Genomic DNA, 26882 nt, shown 5'->3' with positions numbered 1-26882 from the left:
TCTTTTTTTCTCCAGTTTCTCATTGGCTTTAGGTCATGACAGTTGCCCATGCATTTTTCAATGAATTTTGTATGTGGTCTCTGGCTTGCTTTGGTGTTGATCATTTGAATCAGCGGTTTGCGAGGGGGGGAGAGGTATATCCTGGATGAGCACACCAGATGATGGAATTTCTCCCACAGACCGCAGCTGCTCGACCAGGACTGTCTCCCTCCGAAATTAGATAAGAGAGAAGAGGCAGCAGAGATTACAGCGGGCAAGATGTTCTGCGCTAAGCTGAAAGAACTGAAGATATCCGGAGAATGTCCATTCTCCAGCAGCGCCAAAAATAATGAGCTCGGAGACTTAGAGGAGCGCTCAGCTGACGACGCGGATTTATTGCCTATTTCTAAGGACGTGCACGGAAAAATAGGTGAGGATCTACCTCGACAGAAGACAAGCAGAGCCAAAGTTAACCTGCATACACTTGGGGAGAGCATCCGAAAATTGGCATGTCCTGAGGTGAGTAAGAAAAAAAAATACATATATTAATATATACTTCATGCAACAAACATGCTCTATTTACGTAAATTATGAAAAATAAATAAATGACATTAATTTGACTCTGCAGTTGGGTTTGTCGCATGTCTGTCTTTACGCATGTCTGTTTATTCACTTGAGATAAAGATATGGTAATCCTGCTTTCTTTATGTCAATGCTGTCTCTGTAATTAAAGCTGCTTTCAAGTCTCACCAGAGGATGACCTTTAACTTGGTGAACACTTTGTCACACAGTTTCAGAGGCTGCATACTGCCCTGCACCGAATGATGAGACTATCAGATCACACCAGGGACTCTGAAAGGTAACGTGTGTTTTTTATTTTATTAGACATCAATAACAACTACTCTACTCCTCCTGCACTGCCACAATTACCACCACAGCCACTGTAAATCACAGGCCTATACTATCACTAGGCTACTACACCACAACATGTATTCTTATAATAACTGTAATGATGCTAAGATGTTACAGCCTCATTTGACCCTCTGTTTACCTGAAGATTTCTTACCAATTTCTCCTGCCACTCTATCTACTAGACTGATGCTAATGATGAGAACAACAATAAGGCGTAATGCAGACTCAGGCTGCTATGGATACCTGGAGATAGAGAGAAAACACTTACGCATCTGCTGAGAACACATTACTATAGCCATGGAGAGCTAAAATAAAAAAAAGTCATCAGAAACTATTTTCATAATCGATTCATTTGTTTAATCTTATTTTTTTTAAGCTAATATCCAAATATTCGTTGGTTGCAGCTTCTTAAATGTGATAATTTGTCGATTCTTTTTGGTCATATGACAGTAAACTGCATATCTTTGGGTTTTGGACTGTTAGTCAGACAAAAAGAAATCATCTGAAGATGTCAGCCTGGGCTGGGAAATTCTAAAAAACATTTTTCACTTTTTTTCAGACTAAATTCTTAATCGATTCATTAAGAAAACATTTGGCAGATTATCAGGTCATGAAAATAATAGGGAGCTGCAACTGTAGTCTTATATTTTCCAGTAACTGAACAGTAAATGTATGGTCCATCAAGCACTGGTTTGTGTGTCTTTGACTTTGATATTTATTGTCTCACCAGTCCAGGAATTTGCTGCACAGACAATCAGAGTTGCAGTGATGAACCAGAGCATTTAGTGGAGATGATAAACATTTACTCAACCAAAACAGGTAATGTGAAATCTGAAACTTATTGTCAAAAACATGTCATTTTCATTTTAAAATTCTGGGTATTGTGGGCTGTGTGCCCATCTTCACCTGTTTCCCTTCATGTATCTGGCAGCAATCCCGATGGAAGCTTTGAAAGTTGCTCTTGGCGAGGAGCTTTTCAACATGTGTTATGAGGAGGACGGACACATTTTGAGGGTGGTGGGGGGAGCTCTCCACGACTTCCTCAACAGCTTCAATGTCTTGTTGAAGCAGAGCAGCACGCTGCCCAACCCGGACAGAGAGGATTATGTAAACGAACCATCGGTGCTGTGCTTAGACAAGGATCCGGGTCTGCTTACTGTCTATTTCTTCAACCCCCGCCCGACCACTCAGCTCTTTTTCCCCGGAGTCATCAAAGCTGCTGCCCGCTTGCTGTATCACACCACTGTGGATGTGTTGATGGACCCCCCCAGTGCTAAAGACAGCATCTTGCAGTCCAGCCCACAGGCCAGTCTTCTGTACACAGTTGTTGTTAAGGATGCAAAAAATCTGAGCCCCAGCCCGCTGCGGGCTACCTCAGCTGGGACCCTTCCTACCACTCTGTTCTCCACCATTTTCCCTTTCCATCTGATCCTGGACCAGGACTTGGTTCTGGTTCAAATAGGACATGGGCTCAGGAAGAGACTGACCAGAAAGGATGGACTGAGGCGGTCTGCTACCTTCCAAGAACACTTCTCTATTGTCTCTCCCCAGATCAAATGTACCTTTCAAGGTATTCTGACCATGCTAAACACACAGTTTATCATTCGGATCAAGCATGGAGTCTACACCACAGACATCACAGGGAAGGTATGTCGTCATGTCTGCAGGATATAAATTGACCAGTGACATCACCGACTAATGAGGCAGAAAAGGTCTTCCGGTCATCGTGTTAATATTAAATCGAGTAAGATAGAGGGTAAAAAAATCAGGCTGTTTATAAGCGCTCAGGCTTATTAGTGGTGTACTTGGCCTGAGGTAGAGATCAAGATTATACCCCCAGTGGAGATCAGAAGCAAATGTCAAACCATTTCATCCATCAAAGGCACAGCCATGCTCACGCTATTTATGTAAGGGTGCACAGCAATTGGTCGCCACGACAAGAAAAAAAGTGTCATTGAGTAAACATGACAGTGGTGTAATGACTAATGACATTCAGTCAGAGATGCTTCCACTTACTATAACACTAGTCCTCCAGTGGTAGCTTTACCTTTACCTTTACTGACCACACGGACCAGTTAAAACAGGTTAAAAAAAAAATCAGTAAGTGGGTGAGCAGAAAGCAAGTGTCTCATTCTCGTCCATCTGGGGATGATAATGTATTACTCCGCTGACAAGTCCACTATACACAAACATGACTGAAATGTCAACAGAAGTGGCACATTCAACATGAATTATGTTACAGTCTTCAAACTACTTCTGTGGCTGTATTTCTCCCTATAGCTACTGTTGTTATAACAGTGAAGGAGACTCTGGGTCTACGGCCACAGTCTCAGCTCTGTGAGGCGGTAATATGAAAAACTCTAACAGATTGAAAAGTTGAGTTCGAAAATTTGTTTTCGACCTTTAGCAGACACAATCAAGTAAACTGTGTCAGACTATAAAATAACAACAATAATAATAATAATAATAATAAATATAGCACAGTTATAATAGGTAAAGGCTTTGTTGCCATTAAAATTTTGACTTGATTGATGGTGCTAGATGAAAAGTCAAGGGATCACCAACACAAACCATGAGTAACTATGCCAAAATGAATGCCAATTCATTCAACAGTTGCTGAGATGTTTCACTCTGAATTGCAAATATTAATCTCATTGTGGCGCTAGATGAAAGGTCAGGGGTCACAAGAGTCGCTAGAAATCATCCTCTTGGAGCAATGAATGTGTGTACCAAATACCATGGCAATCCATCTCATAGTTGTTGAGATATTTTAGTCCGGTCCAAAGTTGTGGACTTGACCAACCGACTGACACTGACATCCCTAGAGGCATGCTGCTACTGTGACTAATACAAATGTACTTGAGCTAGATTTTTCGGTTTCTTGAATTTGTGCTCCACTGGAACATAAATAAACCTTTTGGTGTTGTTTACCGCTGCAGCTGAGGGACAGCTGCATACAGCTGCTGTTTCATAAATACCATGCAAATGGCCAGTTTGCTTTTCTTTTCTCTAATGTTTAAATTGTTATTCCTATTCGTCTCGAGGGAGTTTATGTATGTAAACATTACTTATTTTAAAATGCACAGATGCCACACAAGGAAAAACATCTTTACACATTTAGTTGTTTTTCATTGAGGTGTGAGGACAGTTAGTCTCCAATTCAAACTAGCTTTACCACATCCAGTAGATTAACTTTTCTCATCATATGATCTTCTCTTTCAGCTCATGGACCTTAAAGGTCAGATGATCTACGTGTCAGAGTCCAATGCCATTTTGTTCCTAGGCTCACCATGTGTGGACAAGCTAGAGGAGCTAACAGGCCGTGGCCTCTACTTGTCAGACATCCCTATCCATAATGCGCTGCGTGACGTCGTTCTGGTTGGTGAACAGGCCAAAGCCCAGGACGGTTTGAAGAAGCGTCTGGGGAAGGCCAAGGCAGCCTTGGAGCATGCTCACCAAGCGCTGGAGGAGGAGAAGAAGAAGACAGTGGACCTCCTCTTCTCCATTTTCCCTGGCACGGTGGCACAGCAGTTGTGGCAGGGACAAACAGTCCAGGCCAAGAAGTTTGACAGGGTTACCATGCTCTTCTCTGACATTGTGGGCTTCACGGCTGTTTGCTCCCTCTGTACCCCAATGCAAGTGATCACCATGCTCAATGAGTTGTACACCAGGTTTGACCACCAGTGTGGAGAGCTTGATGTTTATAAGGTAGGTTAATGAAACTTTTGGAAATTCCGAACAAAATGTTTAACAATTTTGCTTTACAAATTCCAAAGGACTGAAAGGACCGACTGTAGCTCAACCAACAACCCTAGTGTCTGCCAGAGGCTGTTAATCTACAGGGAGGTTGGATAATGTAATCAAAGTGTCATGGAAGCATAACAGACAGAGCAGCATGTTTGACAAATATCTCGTAAAACGCTAGGAAGTCAGAGGTTCCTTCAGGACCCTGTTTCCACTCCACATGTATGAGTCTAAAAATAGTTTCACTTTGTCTCTGCCACATAGCTGCTGAGTGCTCTGCCGTCCAGATTTACACGTACAAAGGCGAAGAAGAAGAAGACAAAACGCTTCTGGACTTTTTAATATGGCCAGGGATCAAGTACTATTACTATTTAAGTTTTATTACTCCTTGTTTCTTGCCCTCTGTCTTTTACTGCAAGATGAAGAGCAAGTCAGATTCTTAATCAAAGAGATTTTGATGAATATCCACTTCACATTTGTCATTCTGTTCAAGGTCCATTGTCTTCACGGCACAGTACATATTTAATACAGTTAAGGGAGCCCTTGACTTTGGGTGGAAGGAGACACAAACAGCTTCTTTTTCCTGTCTCACTTTGCCAGGTTAGAACTCATTGTAATGATCCTCCACTGTGTTCAGGTGGAGACCATTGGTGATGCGTATTGTGTAGCTGGCGGCTTACACAAGGAGAGTGGGACTCACGCTGTCCAAATTGCACTCATGGCCTTAAAGATGATGGAGCTCTCAGACGAAGTCATGACACCAACTGGAGACCCAATACAGGTGAGGGTCAAGTACTGCATACTGTACTCCTCATTCAGTGTAATTATATAACTTCAACAACCTAAGAGAGTTTTGGTATGAAGGCCTTTTATTTAAAAAGAAATGTGCCTTCTCTAAAGTTTATTATTTATCATTATTAAAGTTGTCGACCTTTGCCTACAAAGGAGTTATGGTCTTGATCGATGGTATGATTTTAATATACTGATTGATTAATTTCAAGACACAACATTGTTCAATTGTTGAAATTATCTTCATCTGTAGAGACCTTCTTAAAAACTAACATGTGAACAAATCATTTTAGTTATCACAAATCAAAATACTTTATGAAATATTAAGATATGTGCACTATTTAGAAATCAGAGATTTTAAAAGAAATCAGAACTTAGAGCTGAATCAGTTCATCAGAACTGATTAATTTAGCCAGACAATTCATCAAATGGAAAACAATTGATGAGGTGCCTGGCTTAATTAAATATAATAATATGTATACAATGTGTATGATAGAAATGTGTATAATGTATGATTGAAAAAATATTTTGTCTTACTTGAAAAGTTTCAAGGAAAATTTCTATATTTTTGTTATTGTCAAAAAAAAAAATGAAAAGGCCCATGAAAAGACCAAAACCAACATGTTGGTCTGTATATTACTGTAATACTCTCTGACTTCTCTGCCCTGTCAGAGGCTCCCATTCCCAAATCCATTAGCTCCCACTAATGACATAAATCTTAACCAGCATTTCCTTCCTCATGTTTTAAATCATGCATCGTTTACTGTGCTCCCATGTTGTTGATGTAGTTGCTATTAGTCTTCTTCACTGCGTTTATTCACACATTACTGCCAATAACTGCACTGCCTGCAACCTTGTGCACATTTGTGTGCGTCCTCATGTATGTGCCCGATACAATCAAAACAGGGCCCTACTCATAAAAGCGTCACTGCATAGCACTATAGTGGTCAAAAACCTCACAGGACACCTTTAAACAGTAAATTATGCATTCATTTGTGACTATTTTCAACTGCAGATTTTGTGTGCTGGTGAGTATTTATAGCAGCAGGGCAGTGTTTGTGTTGCTTAAAGAATCAATTTAATGTTGAATTTTACCTTTTTGTGAGATTTGTTGACTATAAAAAAAATATGGATTATCACCAGAGTTAACCTTTAAAAGTATTGATTTAAATTAAGTGCACAGCAGCGTTACTCAGGAGATATACTGATACCAATACCAACTCTACGCTCATACACTGTAAGACATTTTAGTTTAGTTCTGTTGATTAATAAAAGACATGCGGAAGCGTGATTCATGCTGAATATTTTTTCCAGATGCGTATCGGCCTCCACACTGGTTCAGTTCTGGCTGGTGTAGTAGGGGTGAAGATGCCACGCTACTGCCTTTTTGGGAACAATGTCACATTGGCCAACAAGTTTGAATCCTGCAGCCAACCTAGAAAAATCAATATCAGCCCTACAACCCACAGGTGATGTAACTCTGCAAGTTATAAGTTATAAGTGATTGTTGTGGTTTTATCATTATCATCACACTGAGGATTATACTTCAATAATAACTCTTCATAACCCTCTCAAAACATATGATCTAACTCTAAAAAAAAAGTAGTAGTGGCTGTTGCAGAGAAACAAAACAAAGTGCTCTGGTCAGGAAACGTAACTTTTAGAACATCGCTGTGTTTCTTCTTGTGTCAAATAATTTGCCACATTGTTTTTAGATTCATGTTTTATTTGTGTGCACTTTGTCCCAGATTGCTGAAGGATCGCCCAGAGTTTGTCTTTGTTCCCAGGAGCAGACAGGAGCTTCCGGCCAACTTCCCAGAAGACATCCCTGGTGTTTGTTACTTTTTGGAGGCCTCCTTCAAAACTTCAAAACTGACTCTGAAATGAAGTCAAGCTGCTGCACAGCCCACAAATGTTAGCTGTAAAGAAATATAAGCATATTTAGTGAATACAGCACAAACACCCTGTATTTTTTGGTTTGGGTCGTTTAGATATTAATGATGTTGTCTATCAGTCAAACTCTTGGAGCTTACAGAGATGTCAGTTTGCTGTCAAACATGAGTCTTGTCTCTGTGCAATTATCTGTTTGTACAGTAATAGTGAAAAGAAACACTCACTTCCCTAATTTTTCTTCCAGAGTGAGTCATCTCTCTGAATTGTTTTCAAGCTCCCACTACGGACCGTTAATGAAAAATTTTGAGACGTTTTTTTTAAATATATAATTTAAGACTTTAGGCCAAAAGGACATATATTTTAAACGAGTTTGCCGTCTTTGATTTGCAGATTTCTGAGAGTACATTTAAATATATCATCTTGCTTAATATAGATATGATACAGAAATACATTCTGGATGTTGATTCTCAATGTGATGTTGTTAAACTGAGTGGTTCCTTTCGTCAAGGTTGTTGTCTTAAACATCTGACTGATCCATTCACATCTGTCCAGGTACCTGCAAAAGCACATTGGTCTGTTGGGATGGCAGAGGAAATCAAGATTAAAACTGAATTGGCTTTGTGTGTTTCAGTGGAAGAGAATTTCATGACAAACAATATGGAAAAGCTGTAACAAATATTGAAATATTTAATGAAGTGATGCAGGGTAGATTCAGGTGCCTTACGGGAACTATACAGGCAGGATCACAGATGTTAGTGTGTCAAACTGTTTTCTTTTGGGTTTTTTTTTTGTTATTTTCACCAGCTGTTTTTTCTTTAGATATAGTTCAATATGAATTTACATGTCAGTAATTTCTTCCAGAGGTATGTGGTTCTAAATCAGTATATATTTGTAATAATATGCAACTTAAACCTCCATTTATTAGACATAAAGCATTCCAAGATTCAATTTTCCTAATATAAGTAACGTATTTTTACTTTTTTTTCACTGTACACATGTTTATACTGTATTTATTACATGAGTTTCATAGCACTCCTTTCCCTTACAGAGGGCATACGACACAAGAATACAATGAATGTTCTACTTTCACTCATAATGATGTGCTTTAATCATTATTGTAATCAAAGTGCAATAAATATTGACATTAACAGATGTAAGTGACTGCCTTTACAGTACAGTAGAATGCTCTACAATATAAAAGATTTACAATGTTGATCACAAACTAATGTTTATAATATATATATATATTATATAATGTTATAAGATATACAACGGTGGAAAGTAACAAAGTACATTTATGTTATGTTATGCATTTCACAGAGTAAAATATTGCAAATTTTAATCTAATACATACAATTATGTGACAGCAGTTACTGGTTACTTTTGAGACTATGATTATTCATAATAAAAAAAAAGAAAAAAGAACACATTCAGTTTAATCAATGGGTTAATTGTTAGTGATTAAATGACCCATAAAGCATATAAAGTTGTTAAAATTAGCTCCCTTATGACCTGCCACATTATTGAATTGCTATTAAGATGTTAAAGCATCAATTATAACAATAATATAATAATATAAATACATATGTATAAAAATATATTTTCTATTTATATTATATGTACATTTTAATATTTGCCGGTAATATTTCTGCATGGTGACGACTTGTACTTTTGATAGCCTACTTAACTACTTTGTAGTTAATACTTTAAGTATATAGTACTATAGTTTTACATTGTGATTTGCTGCTGTGACTTAAGTAAGTAAAAATATATGATATAGGATATATTTTTAAAGGAATAGCCTGTTTTCTGCTTATTTACTGTCACAATACGCAGATAATATGAGCTGTAAAGTTCATAGAATAAAACATGCTATTAAATACCAGTAACTGTGTATTTGCCTGCGGAGATTTCAGCTTCTCCAGCATCAGTTGGACAACGGCATCTTCGTCCTTATTGGTCACAAATGGCTTACGTAAGACCGTCTCTGATCTGCTATTGGCCAGACTCGCTGTCAGTCACTCTCTGAGGGGAAAGGGGGGAATGGACGCAGAGACACTCAGCATCTGTAGCAAACGATGAAGGTTGTGTCAGATTAAACGGTTTTTGCTTTAAAATAGGGGAAAAAGAAGAACGGCGGTCATCATGGTATGTAATTACCGAGTTTATATTATATTTACGTGCTGGTGAAATAGGATGTTTGTGGCGTGACGCGATGCATTTGACATTTCCTGCTAGTAGACAACTATGTAGCCGTTACACAATAATATGTATATAGTGTACTGTATAATAGCCTAACAGGTGAACTAACTCTGGCATGCGGAGTTATTTTAAGCAAACGATAAGGTTTGAACATTGGATATAACGTTTAAAAACCAGCATCATGTATGTTTGAGGAAGAACTGTCAGTTTGCATGAAATAATATTCACGTTGCTCGTGTTTTCCATGAATTTACAGTATGGTTTTGTGAATCACGCCTTGGAGCTCCTCGTTTTAAGGAATTATGGCCCGGAAGTGTGGGAAGACATCAAGTGAGTTTGTGGATCATGTGTTTACTATTCGGCCCTGTTGGTTGGTATCATAGGTTACACAGCGACCAACCAGACCACAACAAGGATACAAGACAGGCCTACTGTACAGCTAGCTCACTTTCAGCTCACACTTTGTCACTGTGTTGCCAGCAGGGATATAGACGTTTTCTTTTACTTTAATGATTAATCGCCATTCTCTGCAGGCTCACACTGAAACTCTCAACTAAGTTGGTAAAATAAAATTAAAATTCACGTTTAAAATTCTTTCCCACAGCAACTCATCTTTTACTCAATCACTCAAAATACTCTGCGAGCATTATGTTATATTATTTGATTACTGTTAATGCAGCAATGTAAAACTAACATTTTAATGTTGTAGCTGGTGGAGGTGGAACTCATTTTTTGGTTATATATTGTAGGGTGTTTTTTTGTACAACCATGTATCATATTATATAGAATGGTTATAATATTTTTTTGTAAAAAAAATATTTTGCAAACTAACTAGTGTCAACTAGTGTTGTTTGACTGCTGTTAGATAAATGTAGTGGATTGAAAAAGTACAATATTTCCTTCTGAAATGTAGTGGAGTAGAAGAACAAAATAGCATAAAATAAAAGATGACAATGGATTGGCAAAGTTATTGTATTTCTTAAGTTATATCAACAATTCAAAATTCTTTATTATTATAATATAAAAATACAGCGTCACAAAGCTGAAAGCAGGATTTGTTTTCCTCAACTCATGAAAAATGTAGTTTATATTTAGGAGATATTGTACTTCATATGTATAACTTAGAGGGAGAATGTTGCACATCACAGTCCAATAAAAAGTAAAAAAAATCCCCTCATGGAGCAGATCCCACTTAAAATGTGTTTATTTACAGTGATTTTTAGTTACAGTTTCAACTTAGTGGATGAATGTAATTCCATTCCCTGGTGTAATGTTAACATGTCATTTTTTCAGCATGTTAAAATGTTTGGCCCAATCTTAGTTTATTTTTCATCTGTAGTCTTAACTGCCCTCGACCTGACCCTGCCTGAAAAAGAAAGAGGGAAAAAAAACAGCAGCAGCTGCCTCATGTAAATGTTTTGAAAGGGGTCTTTCTGCCACCACAAAAAAAACTATACTGTTGTGCAGCATCTCCAAATGTAACTCATTGTTATTTCATGCACAATTTATCATGTTTGGTCTGTTTTCAGACTTGATGAGCTGAGTGATTTAGAAATGAATTCTTATTTTCTTTCCAAAACCTTTCAAGGCTTGGTATGTTTTCCCAGCTGTTACAGGTTCTGATAAAATGGCGCTCGCTGGTCAGGCCTGTAAATCATTTCTGTTTTTTCAGTTAAACAGTAGTAATCAGACCCTCATTAAGATTTTGGACTTAAAAAAAATGGATTGTCAAATGTATAAATAGCAAAGTGCACTCCGTGCTTTGAGTGCTTGCCAAAGGATCTGCAGTAGATCCAAATCTGATCATCTGTACTTGTTTCACAGTCTAGTTTTGAAACCACATAACCACTTCAAACCAGTATGGAAACCTTTTTAGATCAAGACAGCTCACACTGACTGGCCACAAATAAGACTCAGTAGCTGTTATTGACTTGTTCCTGTAAACAAAAGTCCCTCTGTGAATTAAGCAACAATAGAAAAGCAGTTCAAAAAAAGGCAGAGCCATTGGTTGCCTGAACAAGTTGCCTACAATGACTGTTTACTTCTACTGTAACATTTGCTGTGGCTCATGAGTAACATCTTCACTTTGTTTTCAGGAGGGAGGCTCAGCTTGATATTGAGGGTCAGTTTCTTGTTAGAATCATATATGAAGATGCCAAAACATACGATCTAGTTGCGGCTGCCAGTAAAGTTCTCAGTAAGTGACAGTATTTTTTTTAATTATTGTAAATGAAAACATATGCGATATATGTAACATATGGAGCTTCATGACACAAGTGCCACCTCTATCGCAAGCAGAGATCTTAATAAGCTCTTTTCTGTATTTCAGAGATCGATGCTGGAGACATCTTGCAGATGTTTGGGAAAATGTTTTTTGAATTTTGCCAAGAGTCAGGATATGACACCATCTTGCGAGTGTTAGGATCAAACGTTCGTGAATTCCTGCAGGTAGGCTCTCTCTTCTTTGCCCGTAGCAGAGCTGGAGGGTAACACTAACTGCAAAATTATAAAATTGTGGTATTTACAAGGACTCTACCCATTTATCATTGCATTCCTATAACATTGTCAGACTCATGATGGACAATTTAGAAAAAAAAAAAAAGATAAAACTTTGTGCAGCAGAATCAGAGATATCGTCTTTTTTATTCTATGCATTATTCTTCTTTGTTAAAACCTGGTGTCTAAATTGCCCACAATGCACGTGAATTGATGACAGTTCAACTGGAGAACCGGGTGTGTGTTGCCGTGAGGCGTTACTCTCAAGCAGAGATGGGGAGTGGGTTACAGAGATCTAGTGAACTCACTTCCTTCTAATTCCATACTCTTTTTCATTTGAAACGACATGAGCATTAATTGTGCATGAGGGTCACAGTACAGATGCTGTTGTATTGCATTATGGGAAATCTAGGATCCAGTGTTTTTGGAGCTTGACCCATACGAGGAACTAAAAGTCAGGATGTTGCACCTTCTACTGCTTCTGTTTTAAACATTCATTTTTAAGTCTACTTCTCACAAGTCCCCCATCGTTATGGAAGTGCAATACTAAAAAATAGTAGTGCTCTTTTAATGTTTAATGTATTTTTCACAACATTATCCCCTAACTCATTTTACCTAAGCCAGGTTTTAATTAAATGTGCCGTGATTGACTGTTACATATTTCATCTTTAATCTAAATTTTCAGAATTTGGATGCTCTACATGACCACCTGGGAACTATTTATCCCGGGATGAGGGCTCCCTCATTTCGCTGCACTGATGCCGAGAAGGGAAACAATCTGATTCTTCACTACTACTCAGAGCGAGAAGGCTTGCAAGACATTGTGATCGGCATCATTAAAACTGTCGCTCAACAAATCCACGGAACAGAGATAGAGATGAAGGTTTGCTTCGCTGTTTTTGTTCCCTTTTCGTGCACAGTGAACTCACAGCTCTAATGGCTCTCTCTGCTCCCACTGATGAATGAAGATGACTTCAACTTTTTCTTTTTTTTTTGCCAGTTCCTCTCTAATTTATGGTACAACATTCAATGAAGCCTTTTAGTCCTTGTGATGCTTTGTGTCAGGATGTGTAAGTTTGTGTCTTGGAATATAATTGAAAAGGTTATAGTGGAGATTAAACAACAGAAAGTTCCAAAATATCCAAAACGGGAACAGTGCTGTGCCGTGACAACTGCAGTTCAGCAGTGAGTTTTTGGCTAATGTCTGTGCGTCAGAGGATATTTTTAGATCTAAGTTATAGAGTCTCTAGCTTGGAGGTGTCTGGAGTCTTTTGGGGAGTTTTTTCTTCCATGGATTTATTTTAACTTTTGTTTCTTGAATTTAAATCGGCCATCAACTGCATATTTAATAGATAATTAACCTTGATTTTTTTTTATTCTATGTTTTTTAACATGGCTCATTTACTCGACCACACTTATCTGATTGTGTTTAAACTAGGAGGAAGAATTGTAACAGCAAGATGTCATAAACTGTCATTGGTATTTATATTTGTACGATAATGTTCAGCCCACAAATCACAGTCTGTAATCTACACCAGTAACTGCAGTATGCTGTGCTCCTCAGACATCTACTGTACTTTGGCTGGAGTTTTTTTCATTGTTTCATAAGCGAGTGACATTTTCTCCCAAACCTAATCACATTGTACAGACAGGATAATATTTTTCAGCAATTGTGTGTGTAATGAAAGAACAGAAAATGGCAGACGCTCCAAATGTGACACCCAATTTCTGGAAATATTAGCCACTGTTGCTGTGGCAACAGGGTGCAGAGACGGCAGCTTGACGTCAGCATGCCTTATGCCCATAAACCCACAGAATAATGTCATTTTATACCCTCCTAATTTTAGAATAGCACACTTGAGATTAATAATAATATTAATGGGATAATATTAATGACATGAATATTTCAAAGATGAAATATTCAATAAAAAATGGCCGCAACCATGTGCCACAATAAATGGCAAGTTTAAATTAATGTGAACTTAATTATTTCTGTATTGTAACAATAACAACATTATTCAATTAATCATTTAATTTTGTTTTATACAGATGATCCAACCGAAAAGTGAGGAGTGCGACCACATCAAGTTCCTCATCGAGGAGAAGGATTCAGAGGAGGAGGCGTTCTACGAGGACCTGGATGGCTTTGAGGAGAACGGAACGCAGGAGACTCGGATCAGTCCGTACACGTTTTGCAAGGCCTTCCCGTTCCACCTCATGTTTGACAAGGACCTGATGCTCACACAGTGTGGGAACGCCATTTATCGAGTCCTGCCACAGGTGCACATTCACATCCAATTATACCTAAAGTCTGTTTCACATGCCACAAACCTTAGTTCATGAAGTCAGTGATGATGTGTTTGTCGGACTTGTATTTGTCTCAAACTGAGTAGTGGGTTGCATTTTTTGGCTGCAGCTGACTTGCAGTAATTAATTGCACAGATAACAAATATTACAATAATTTCTAATATCTCTTGACTGAAATGTGCATATTTTTATTTTATTCCCCAGCTCCAGCCCGGTACCTGTATCCTCCCTTCAGTTTTTTCTTTGGTCCGTCCTCACATTGACTTCAGTTTTCACGGCATCCTTTCCCACATCAACACTGTCTTCGTTCTGCGAAGCAAGGTACATATGACATGTAATGCAGTTTTTACCACAGTGCTGTGGGCTGATCACATCACTACTTCTGTTATATTTGAATACTTTTCCAGGAGGCAAAAAGTACTAAAACAGACACAAGTCTTAATGATCAAAACATGGTTTGATTGTACATGACAGGATGTGTTTATAGTTTTATATATTAATATTGATGAGCTCACTGATATTTTTAGAAGCTGCATAATATTTTGACTCTGAGTTTCATCAGCACTGTTACAAGGATGAAATTGTTTGCGTGCAGAGATTGTAAATGGTAAATGGACTTGCACTTATACAGCACTTTTCTAGCCTTACTGACCACTCAAAGCGCTTTACGATACTTGCCACATTCACCCATTCACTCAAATTCATACATCACACGAACAGCCATCAGGGTCAATGTGGGGTTCAGTATCTTGCCCAAGGATACTTCGACAAACGGCCTGGAGGAGCCGGGGATCGAACCACTGACCTTCTAAAGTAGTGGACGACCCGCTCTACCTCCTGATCCACAGCCACCCAATTATTGAGATTATTCAGCACGTGACCAATTAATCAAAGAAATTTATATGTAGAACTCTATATTGATGTTTATGCATGGAATACAGAGTGCAAGGGTCTAAATGTCAAAATGAGAAACTGAAAGGACAGAGTAGAAAGGCGAAGCAAATTTCATGAGAAGCAAAGATCTCAGTGAGAAATTAGATGGAAACTCAGGTTGGAAACATATAGTAAGAATAGAAAACAGTTGAATTTTTGTACTTGCTACATGAGCCATGATAGAAGAAAAGAAGAGTTACACATGAGTTCAAATTTTGAACTCATGCTCCCCAGTGGTAAATGATGCACTTAAAGCAAAAAAACATACCGGTTTAAAAATAAAGAATGAGCTGAACTGGTGCCCAATTTTGAGACAGATTTAGAGAAGAACATGTAATGAAATATTCATAAGTGTGATGTAATCCTGACAGGAGGGCCTGCTGAATGTGGAGACTGTAGAGAACGAGGATGAGCTGACGGGGGTGGAGATCAGCTGTCTGAGATTGAAAGGACAGATGATTTACTTGCCAGAGGCGGAGAACATCCTTTTTCTTTGCTCACCCAGGTAAATTCACAGTGCGGTGTCCTGACAGAAGCACACACTGAATATACACACCAAAACACAGATTCTTTTTTACCTACAGAGTGGGAAATGATGGCATAGATACAAATCCTGAAATTCAAAGTCTTAATTTACTTGGACGAATGCCACTGCACTTCTGCTTATATGTAATAATGTCAGGAATAATATATGTATACAGGCCACTATATACATAAACCACAATTTGAAGTAAAATTGAGAAGCTGTTACAATTTGCTGATAATATGCTGGAAGGTTATCTCCAATGTGTTTGTGCTTATCTCAGTACTTTTTCTTCCCTACTCTGTGATGTTCGGCCCAAAAGTTGTTCCTACTGAACACCTAAACCTATAAAAAAAAAAAAGAAAAAAGGGTCACAAACATATATATCCATTTTAAAAAGGCTCAGCGATTTTCTAAAACATATGGACACTGGAGATTTTTTATTTTTTTTTGCTTTTGAGTTTCAGGAAACGCATACACACAGAGTCGCAGAGCAGTGCGGCAAAATGACCATGTGATGGATATGTCATCATAGATACTACATATACAAAACATTACTGTCATCCTTTTCTTCAAAAGTACTATTTAGAAACTATTGCCCTAGAGTTACACAAAAATGACAATAGAAATGTGACGATAAACACTGAGTATGACATTACGTGCCATAATATTCTGTAACAGCACTTTTTCATCTTAACCCATCAGTGGGTAAAATGGTCAAATATCCATTTATTAGTACAAAAACAATTCAAATTTTGTGTTCTTTCAGTTTAATTGTTCAGACTACTCTTTTCATAACACAGTCAAATCATGTCCACCTCTCTCTCTCTCTCTCACACACACACACACACACACACACACACACACACACACACACACACACACACACACACACACACACACACAGATTAATATGTTTTTGCAAGTATTTATGGCAGCAGGGTGGTTTATGTGTGACGGACCCAAAATAAACTACAGTGCTCATGTTCGTAGTACCTAAGCAACATATCACAGAGCAAAACAGAACATCTTATCTGGCAGTTTTCACAAGATAAGTAGTAATCCTTATGATAAGTAAACTGACATTAATGTGTAAAATTGGTGGAGTGCCCCATTAATAGTTTTTGGACAGCAATGGAGGTCTATGGCACAAAGAAATAAGTTACTATAAACAGTATCAAGCTTTGGCTACGCAGGCTTTGGCTATGCATGTAAGTGTCTTTTAAAATAAAAAAATAAAAGATAACATATTCACAGTATTCTCTTCATGTACAGCAAATGTTGCAACTGAGAGAAAATGATTATGGATCATAGGAAAAATGTCAACAGAAAGTCTGACTTGCTTGTAATTCAAATGTGTTCATAATCTATATATATATATATATATATATATATATATATAGATTATAGACAAACACACACACACACAGATATATATATATATATATATATCTGTGTGTGTGTGTGTGTGTGTTTGTACATTTACACAAGACAAGGCAAGACAAAACAACCCAATGAAGAAATAAAGAAAACCTGTGAGCTGGTAATTACATTGGTTCTTCTGTTGTAACCTCCATTAGCCTTTGTGGCCCTAATATAATCGATCAGACATTTCCAGTGAAATATCTGACGCAGGAGAGCAGGGTTCAAGAGATCTTGTCCTCACAGATTGAAAAGACTTTGCAGGGGACAAGATCCGTGTTTTCACAAAAGGTTGCTGCCTGACAGAAAATAACAGGGGCTGAAACAGAGGAGCATACTCATTCACCTGACCAGAGAGGTCTCATACAACACGGTGTGTCTGGCCTCATGCTACAAGAGGAACATTTATCTGGAGCTAGTCGGCTTGGCCCTGAAAGGAATATGGTGATCTCACTGCCGGCAGTTCATACATTATGCTCTGTTTAATTTATGTTCATTCTTTATATGAGCAAGAATAGGAAACTAGTCTGCAGTGTTCCTGCTACTGATACAAACAGAGGTTTTCAGCAATTTCTGCAATATTTAACTGCAACACCACCAACAATTAATTAGTATTTCAGTGCTTTCTAATTTCTTTGTGTACTTGTTCTGTTTTTTTGTGGTTAGTGTCATGAACCTTGATGATCTTACGCGAAGGGGGCTATACCTGAGTGACATCCCGCTACATGACGCAACGCGTGACCTGGTGCTGCTGGGTGAGCAGTTTCGTGAGGAGTACAAGCTGACCCAAGAGCTGGAAATCTTGACAGATCGTCTGCAGCACACACTCCGGGCCCTGGAGGATGAGAAGAAGAAGACAGACAGGTTTGACTCTATAGATGTTCTTTCTTATTTACTTTTTTTTAATTTAGCCTACAGACAGACTTTAACTCTAGCTTTTGGTAACATGACTAGATTTATTATAAATACACATCATTGGATCGTATAAATAGCTTAACAAATGATCTTCCAACCTGCCAGACATTTATTTGAACCAACCTAAGCAATGTAAGACTTGTAAACTACAATGCCACTCGGTAGAGTGCATACCTCAGCCCTGGCCAATCCTACACTTCTGTCACCAAACTGTACAAAATCAAAGATTTCAACATCATTAATATGTAAACTTTTGGCCCACTGAACGTATGGCATTCACTAGGGATGCCACAACCTATTTTTTTCTGCTGATAATGATTGGCAGCCGATCAATCGGATCATCCCTAGCATTCACACAATTGCTAGCATGTAGGGAATGCCAAAAATGAGCCCTTTCAGCCAGTAATTCCCACCATGTTTGGCTTGTGATCCACTAAAACAAGTCAGCGACCCCTCATAAAAGCTTACACATTTGTATGACCTATTAGCAGTTCAAGCAAAGAATGATTTTTACTCATATGACACATATGGTTTAATTTGCCTTTTTTTAGAGGCCTGAAGAGGTAAGATTACCTAATATTTAACAAGTAAAAGATGTAGACAGGAGAAATGCCTTACTGTTATATAGCAGAAATATATATTTTTTCCTTTTTTACTAACTTGTTTATCATCTTGTCACCCATCAGATTTCTCATCCCAACCACAAAGTTGAGAACCATGACCCTAAGCAATAACCCAGCTTTTCATTCACACTTGAATTTAGCAGTGTTTACAAACTATTCCTTCTAGTTACTGAGAAAACTGCGTCATAATTATGTATAATTATATGCCACAGCCCTGTAATTATCTGTAGGTTATGAGTCAACTCCAACCTCACTATGATATATGTGTAATAACACTGCTGTTATTCTTCTGTAATTCTCTGTCGTTGGAAAAATAAATGGTGAAGATAGTTCTTCCTTAAGTATTCCCTTTTATGGGACTTTAGACAAGAAACACTGAAGAAAGATGCAAGTCTCAGTCCGCTGAGGTTGTGTTGAAGCTACGTCACAGTAGGACCACCTAGGGTCAGAATCTATTGTTATACCCAAGTTGATATTTGCCTAAGCTACTCTTCAGTCCCTGTTATGGTGAAGACACCTAGTTAGTTTTGACTTAGGCTTTCAGAAAAGGGCCTGTCATAGTAATTTGGCACAGCAGTGGGTGACAGCTGGAGAGGAGCACGGAGGTGGAGCATGGTCTTTATTAAGACTGCTTGTAGCAGCCCTATCTTCTCATAGGAAAAGACTTTCACTCTCCTGTTGGATCCCTGTATTATTATTCTCGCCATTCTCTGCTCTCAAAGTGCTTTGGGCTCCGACTATTGATTAGAATTCATGACTCCTCTCTTAATAGTTAAGAGAGCTGTTGCTCCACTGTCGTTGCATTTTCATTTTACAACACTATGTTTTCTGATCACGAAAGCAGCTGTTTTTGCTGCTGCCTCATTAGAGAAAACACTCTTTACGCCCTTGAATGTGAATCGTGAAAGATGCTTTAGATAAATGTGTACACTCTTGTCTACTAGGTAAAGATACCCTACATGCACGTGTAGATTTGTGTAATGACTTATCTGTATGTATCATGTGTCCTCAAATTATGATGCACCATGGAAGGTATTTTGCCTTTAACAGGCAGCCATGATCTAACCAGTTACCATAGAAACACCACCCTCCCATCTGAGAGCAGCTTGTATAGCGAAATGACCAAAAGGTAGTGGGTGAGCAAATAAAATGCTGATCCAAAGAATGGACTTCAGTCCGGCAGCCCCAGCCCATTACTCTGCTGCTTGGGTACACCATAACTATGCTTTTCGCTCAAAATGTTCATTTCTCTTTTTCCTTTTAGATTGCTCTACTCAGTTCTGCCGCCATCTGTTGCCAACGAGCTGCGACACAAACGGCCCGTCCCGGCAAAACGCTACGACAACGTGACCATCCTCTTTAGTGGCATTGTAGGGTTTAATGCCTTCTGCAGCAAGCACGCCTCGGCTGAGGGAGCCATCAAAATAGTCAACCTGCTCAACGATGTTTACACACGTTTTGACATCTTGACAGACTCTCGCAAGAACCCTTATGTATACAAGGTGGGAAGCAAGAATTGTACCATGACAGTATATCATGTATATTTGTAAATTTCTCTCAGTAAGGACTGGAATTCTGCAGCAAAGTGATACTGAAACAAAGTACAAAAGACACTACAATTGTATTGTCTGAAATGAAGAACTCGAGGGCTTTTATCTACCATGTTCTCAGCTGGTTCTCCAGCTTAAATGCATGAGTGAAGCCCCCTGACTCTCTGGTGAATCATGTTATGCAATTATGCACATACACGTCAGCAAGAGTGTATTTATATCAATTGACTTGAGTTTTTCACCATAAGAGTAGTACCAACTTCTAAACACAGTGTAGTTTTACAGAGGGACTGCACCATTTTATAGGCTTCGTGCAGCAGATTTACGCTCCAGGCTTTCAGACAAGAATGCACTTTAAGAAGTCAAACAGACCTCGGCACTTCCAGGGGATCGGCTTCAGGCACTGGGTCACCAAAAGAAGTAATATTTACTCTACAAGCTGAATGGCTTGGTGGTCCTCGGGTTTTAGCAGGGCTCAAAGAGGCCCCGAATGTCTTAAAGCTGATGTAAGTGTTTAACTGTTTATCTCAGGGTGTTTTAGTTTATTTCTAGCGGCACAGTGCATTCAAGAAGTCTCTATGTAACACAGTGGGAACAGTTGATTTTACATGAAATGAAAGTAAAGCAAAAATAAAAGTGGTTATGATATCCTTCATGTGAAGAATGACAAAATGTTTTTCTTCATACAGGTGGAAACAGTGGGTGATAAGTACATGACAGTGAGTGGCCTGCCAGAGCCTTGCACGCACCACGCCAAGTCAATCTGCCACCTCGCTCTTGATATGATGGAGATTGCTGGACAAGTCAAAGTGGATGATGAACCAGTACAGGTGTGATATAAATCTCAGGCTTCAGAACATACTTTTTGTATTTTATACAAAAGCTATATACTTGTGTATGATTGAAGTGGTGCTAAATCAGGCTGTCAAATACATACTGTCATTTGTAGGTTAGACAGATGGTACGCCAGCTAAGCTAGTTTTACCCATATGTAGTAAATTTTTATATCTATATTTTGGCTGTAGCCATTAATCATAAGGGTGACCCCTCTTACACTTTTGGAATGAGTGTAGCTGCAAGGAAAACACAGCTATCATGGTGACAAGTGGAGAAACAGACCTTTAGGGCCTTTTGAAATGAATTCAGTGACTCAAAGTGTGTTTATGTTTCGGTTTTAAAGAAGGTGCCAACGGTGCTGCAGCACGTTTGGTTTGAATGGGTGGAGGTGGCAGGGAAGCGTGAGCATCCTGTGGATTACCTCCTTTAGATGATGCTGATTATTGAGATAGCACATTGCTGTCTGTGCCCCACAGTTCACTGAGCAGTGACGAGGACTGTGGCGCATGGTTAACGTGGCAAATTGGGATAAATCTGAAACATTGGATAAAAACTGGACAATTTGCAAATATACATAAATTTAAATAAGAAAAAGGGTCCTGACCGAAAAAGCGAGAATCTTTTCTAATGCAACATCATCCACTGTAAATGTTGTTTTAATTTCATGATAATAGCAAGTTTAAGCTTCAACTTATTCTTTATTTTATTAACTCTCTACATAGTATCATAGATTAATTTTGCCCTCAAAAACCTCACAATTTAATCTTTATATTGGCAGAGTTGTTGTGTGTGTGTGTGTGTGTGTGTGTGTGTGTGTGTGTGTGTGTGTGTGTGTGCGCATTGTACATGAATTCTAATTAGCGGTGTTTCTTGATTGTTCCAGCCCCTTGTGTAGTGTAAGTGTCTTTTATCTCCCTGTTGGATAGTTTCTCTTTGGTGATGCTGTTTGTTTGTATTTGGCACATGTTGTCATGATTTTCAGACTGCTTTCTATCATATATTTCTATCATATATTTAATTATTTTGCTGTTTTTTTTAAGCTATGCATCTGTTATTTTGGCAAAGAGAATTTGGACTTGTTGGAGCTTTGTAAATGTCTAATATTGCTTTGAAACTCCACATATTAAAGTGTTGAGTGTCAGACCTCTTCGGGAGCTGACAAATACTGCTTCAACCTAGTATGACCAACTCTTTAGCCTCGGGCTTTTTTTGCTGATTGATATCTGTGCATCTGGACATATTTCCACAGTGAAGTAATAAGCAGTGAAAAGATGGAGAAAAAACAGCAGACTTTTGTTTAACTGACTGTTAGAGATTGTTATTGTATCAATGACTGTTGAGACCTAACTTTGGAAAATCATGTCTGCTTAACAAAAGGCTGTTTATTTTGGGACATGGCACTGGCTGAAGAGGAGTCCGGTTTAGTAGCAGAAACAGATTCAAATCATCTCACGATCCTGTGGCTAAATATAGATACTCATTTGTCCCAGACACTCACCACGTGTTCATGTTCTGAAGAAAATAAGCACTGAAGTGCCTTCAAGTTCAAGTGTAAATATTAGTCTGCAGATTGCCTGGGGCTGCTTTTGGAATTGCTAGTTTACTGCAAACCTGAAACCTAAAAAAATCTAATTTTGTGCATGGAGTGATTTCTGGCAAAGTTAACCTTACATCCACCCACCAAATGTTGCACCTTTTCAGTCGATAGCTTTAAGATTTAGTGCCAACAGACTAAGAGTAGCATTCAGTTGGATAGCTGCTTGCATGTTTTTTTTTTTTTATCTTGCTCTCTGTGGCACACAAATCATTTACTTAGTCCTTGATTTAACATTGACTGAGGTTTAGTTCAAATGCTAGGATAGTTTTTTCTCAAACTGTGCTTTTTATTTTTGTTGGTGTATTTTCAAATAGATAAATCAGGTTTAATGTGCTGCTTTAAATAATGAATTTACCTCAGATAACTAATGATAAATATTATGGATATCTTAAAATAAATATTTAAGCTTTATTTTGCCAGTATTTTGACAAGAAGTAGGGATATATTTGGCATATTTATGTGCTTTAATCAAATTATTACCAAATACAAAGCATTAGTCTCCTTTTTTTATTCTCCTTTCTTTCCAGATTACAATTGGGATCCACACAGGAGAAGTGGTCACTGGGGTGATTGGCCAGAGGATGCCAAGATATTGCCTTTTTGGAAATACAGTCAACCTCACAAGTCGTACAGAAACTACTGGTGAAAAGGGAAAAATAAATGTCTCTGAATATACTTATCGGTAAGTCAAAGTACTCCCTTGTTTCATACCATTTTTTTAATTCATGTGAAGCTATGTTTGGGTTTTGTCAATGCATGTAGAGAAATTAGGTGGGTCTGAAGGAGTTTTACAACTAAGTTAAACAGAATTAAAATAGATTTGTAATGTGTGTAAGGAAGTATCAGTATTAGATATGAAGAAGTGGGAATCTATTTAAAAGGTCTACACATGGACTATTTATGTTCTTTGTTGAGCAAGTGAGATAAGATATCACACAGGGCCGTACAGTGTGAGTGATTTGCGATGGTGTTGATGCTGTATTCCAGGTGTTTGCAGTCTGCTGAGAACGCCGACCCTCAGTTTCATTTGGAGTATCGGGGCCCCATCACCATGAAAGGAAAGAAGGAGCCGATGAAGGTGTGGTTTCTGTCCAGGAAGCCCACTGACACAGAGTCCTCCATGGTTAAAACTTAACTATTCAACACTAAAACATCACGAGTGTCATCTAATGAAAGCTTCAGTTTGGTACCTTCAAGGGGAATTTTGAGGCACAGATGAGATGGATCAGATGTATAAAGAGTGATAATTTATCCACAGACCTGCAGATATTTTAATATAAACCACAGTTTTTAAAAGTGAATATGAACCCGTTTCATTTCTCTCCCTCCTTGTTTTCTGCTTGACAATGATCTGTCATGACCTCACTATATTTTTTTAGCATACACACAATATGCTTAGTGATACAGTATATGGTATATTCAAGTTTGATAGAGTTTTGGACAAAGTACACACAAGATGTCATAAGCAAACCATTTTCCATCTACCTTAAATGTTTATAGTTGCTAATTTTGTCATATTCTGTATTTGTTCTGAAGCCTGCCAAAAATACAGAGAATCTTTTGGCTTTACTCTGTCAGCCAAAATAACTTATTTCACTTTAGATGAAAAAAATACAGTATTTTTTTAACCACTCTCATTGTCACTTTCAGAATGACAATGATAAATACTTGATTTAAAGTGAAAGATTTGACTCACGAGTATAATACAGATGTGCTCTGGCTTGCTTTATACTAAAAAGAAAAAAAACACAAATAATTCAGCTAGGTATCATATTAGTGCCATTATATTACTGTCACTATTTGAGGGGGGCATTTTTGTTCATTGGATGTGAGATATACAAAGTTTTACACTGAACATGTTGCACTGGCATCAAGACCATTCAAAGAAATAAGAAATTGTATTGTATTTATATAGATTTATATCACCATGTTCATTAGTTATTTGGCACAAAAGCTATTGTTCTAACTTGATTCATGTTGAAATTCAAAGATGTATTTCATGTTTAATTAATGTTATAAAGTTACAAATGATACAGTGTTGAGCCATTAGTAGACATGTACCATCATGTAGCTCTCACTAAATCACAAAATACTCCAATAAGTAAAAATGAGCACTATACACTATTTTATTTAGTATATTTATTGCACCTCTCAACTTAGCGCACATTCACATTTTGTCAGCTTGTGTGAAATAATATTGAGCGCAATTTTCAGTTCTACAGAACATTATTGAGATATTCTTAAAGATCTACATATTTATTGTTAACATCATGTTACTTTGTATTTATTCTTTCATTTGTAAGAACTCATTACTTTAAATGTAGCGTTCACCTTTAGAAAATAAAAAATATAGTACATTTAATTATGGATGAAACTACTGTATGTGCCTCCATCATATTTATGATTAAAGTAAAACTTTATGTGCTTTATGTGTTTGATTAATTTCACATGCGTATATGTACTGTACTTTGTCTAATTTTTCCAAAGTCATTATTATGACACCTCACTGGAGGAAATCCTCTTGTGCAAGACACAAACAGATGCCTCTTTTACTGTTCGAGTGCGTTTCTGTGGTTGTAAGATGTGATAGTTTTATTTTAATATTGTTTCTGTTGGGAGGTTAACTAATAAAAAATAGTCTTGAGAAGTGTTGGTTACATGATATTTTCCTTTGTACAGTACAGGTCATTACTTTTACTGAAGGCCGTGTTGTTATTCAGTGTAAGTCTGCGACATCAGTGTTATTAGATACAGAGCATTGATAACTTTGAGAATGTAGATTATTTTGCAAAGTGCTCTCTCTAGTGGCCAGTCAGAGGATTACAGTAAGTATTTAAAAATAAATTTGACATCTCCACCCTGTGACTGTGCCTATCAGACACAACTGCTGTAGTCATGGTAACTAAAGTTGATTTTTTGAAAAAACTTTTTTTCATGTCTTTTACTTGTCTATGGTTCTCATTAACCAATCAAGATAAACTCCGCTTTGCATTGCTATATCAAATGGTTGGGCTGGGCCTTTTTCTCCTGGTTTGAACCCTTTTGAAGACATGCAGTAGTTGGAACAGGTCATTCCTTCAACTGTCTCATGAACCAGTTATGTAACCAATAAAGCTTCGTCAGTATAGATTCCATGCTGCTTTGATAACTGATAAATAAAAACTTGATGGCATTATTTTTTTTTTTTTTTATGCATCCTGACTTGAGTTTTAGTTAATGCCTGAAGGTTTTGTTTCTTTCGGTGTTTGTTTATTAAATGCACAGCACAAATTCCCAATCACCACATCATAAGACATAACTTTCAAGCTCCACTCAGCTTTTCAGGTTAATTTCTTTCTCTCTTTTTACCCCTTTGTCTTCCTTTTCCTTTTTAGCCTTAGACGTTTCATAGAGCTGGGCTAACTCCATGCCCCAGCCATTCTGCCAAATGTGAGCTACCACCGCTTTGACCTATATTTGCAAACATTTTGGACAATTAAGCACGACCAATTCAATATTAGCGGTTCCTGTTTGTTGTGTGCCATTGGATGTACAGACAACTAGCAACAAATGACTTTGCTAATAAAGAAAACTTTTGATTCATGATTCTCAGGCAGGTTCTGCAGTTACAAGGAGCGTCTGTTTTCTCTGATTTCTGGACATTAGATCTGTGGAAATTAGAAATAATAATATTCCTGAGTTACAAGGAACCTAAATACGTGCATCATATCTTTGTGCTCAGATGAACAGTCAAAGTGTTGCAATCGTGCGCTATCGGTTTTAAAACATTAAGCTAGGCTACCTTACTTACCGTTGCCGCTGCTGCAACTGTGGACCATGATGTTAAGCAGCAAAACCACAAGAACACCTGCGTGCACCTGTCCCCTTACCTTGCAAAGTGTCTTCATCTCTTCCAGGGAACCTTTGGTCGGACTTTCCATAGATAACTGCCCTATTAAATAAAAAATAAGCATAGCTGGACCCAGCTTGTAACTTTATTGTGTTGGCGTCAAGCGGCATCTCAGGGGTTGAAAAATGAAGCCAATACGGAAGTGCCAAAAACTGCAATTCCTCCAACGACCACTTGAGGCCGGCTCCATAAACTAGTCAATACCCGTAGACTCCCACGTTATAACTTTACAGCAGAAATAAACATGTTTACTGCCTGGTACAAAAAGGGT

The 26882-nt window shown here is 38.0% G+C and overlaps 2 protein-coding genes and 1 long non-coding RNA gene across 4 annotated transcripts; 2 read left to right on the top strand and 1 right to left on the bottom strand.

Moving 5' to 3' along the window:
- Positions 1 to 7311, top strand: gucy1a1 (guanylate cyclase 1 soluble subunit alpha 1). The gene is made up of 8 exons (XM_056371995.1): positions 1 to 498; positions 771 to 838; positions 1622 to 1710; positions 1823 to 2538; positions 4114 to 4599; positions 5273 to 5416; positions 6739 to 6893; positions 7173 to 7311. The coding sequence occupies exons 1-8, from the start codon at positions 259 to 261 to the stop codon at positions 7309 to 7311; spliced, it is 2037 nt and encodes a 678-aa protein (XP_056227970.1). The 5' UTR covers positions 1 to 258.
- LOC130166413 (uncharacterized) lies at positions 7238 to 26882 on the bottom strand. Of its 2 annotated transcripts, XR_008827140.1 has the most exons (5): positions 26592 to 26882; positions 17907 to 18035; positions 14541 to 14631; positions 9201 to 9342; positions 7255 to 7343 (listed from the first exon to the last, which is right to left on the bottom strand). It is a non-coding gene; the product is annotated as an uncharacterized LOC130166413 (long non-coding RNA). The 2 variants fall into 2 exon arrangements; XR_008827141.1 differs by lacking the exon at positions 9201 to 9342 and having other exon boundaries at positions 7238 to 7343; positions 26592 to 26841.
- On the top strand, positions 9343 to 25369 carry gucy1b1 (guanylate cyclase 1 soluble subunit beta 1). The gene is made up of 13 exons (XM_056371996.1): positions 9343 to 9465; positions 9776 to 9849; positions 11616 to 11716; positions 11849 to 11967; positions 12701 to 12898; positions 14065 to 14295; positions 14527 to 14643; positions 15627 to 15760; positions 17867 to 18064; positions 20003 to 20240; positions 20978 to 21118; positions 23250 to 23404; positions 23710 to 25369. Exons 1-13 carry the CDS (start codon positions 9463 to 9465, stop codon positions 23855 to 23857), a joined length of 1857 nt encoding a protein of 618 aa, XP_056227971.1. The 5' UTR covers positions 9343 to 9462; the 3' UTR covers positions 23858 to 25369.

This window comes from Seriola aureovittata, chromosome 3 (assembly GCF_021018895.1).
Source record: "Seriola aureovittata isolate HTS-2021-v1 ecotype China chromosome 3, ASM2101889v1, whole genome shotgun sequence".
Classification (NCBI taxonomy): domain Eukaryota; kingdom Metazoa; phylum Chordata; class Actinopteri; order Carangiformes; family Carangidae; genus Seriola; species Seriola aureovittata.
Note: the sequence above shows the minus strand (reverse complement) of the source record. Positions and strands in the feature narration are given on the sequence as shown.

What these genes read in the sequence shown, in the direction of transcription:
- gucy1b1 (XM_056371996.1), top strand. An exon ending in GAAGTGTGGGAAGACATCAA is followed by an intron (nt 9,850 to 11,615) that starts GTGAGTTTGTGG and finishes CTTTGTTTTCAG; the next exon opens with GAGGGAGGCTCAGCTTGATA. An exon ending in TTTATCGAGTCCTGCCACAG is followed by an intron (nt 14,296 to 14,526) that starts GTGCACATTCAC and finishes TTTATTCCCCAG; the next exon opens with CTCCAGCCCGGTACCTGTAT.
- gucy1a1 (XM_056371995.1), top strand. Translation starts at nt 259, where the DNA reads ATGTTCTGCGCTAAGCTGAAAGAACTGAAGATATCCGGAGAATGTCCA. An exon ending in CAACTGGAGACCCAATACAG is followed by an intron (nt 5,417 to 6,738) that starts GTGAGGGTCAAG and finishes TATTTTTTCCAG; the next exon opens with ATGCGTATCGGCCTCCACAC. An exon ending in ATCAGCCCTACAACCCACAG is followed by an intron (nt 6,894 to 7,172) that starts GTGATGTAACTC and finishes ACTTTGTCCCAG; the next exon opens with ATTGCTGAAGGATCGCCCAG.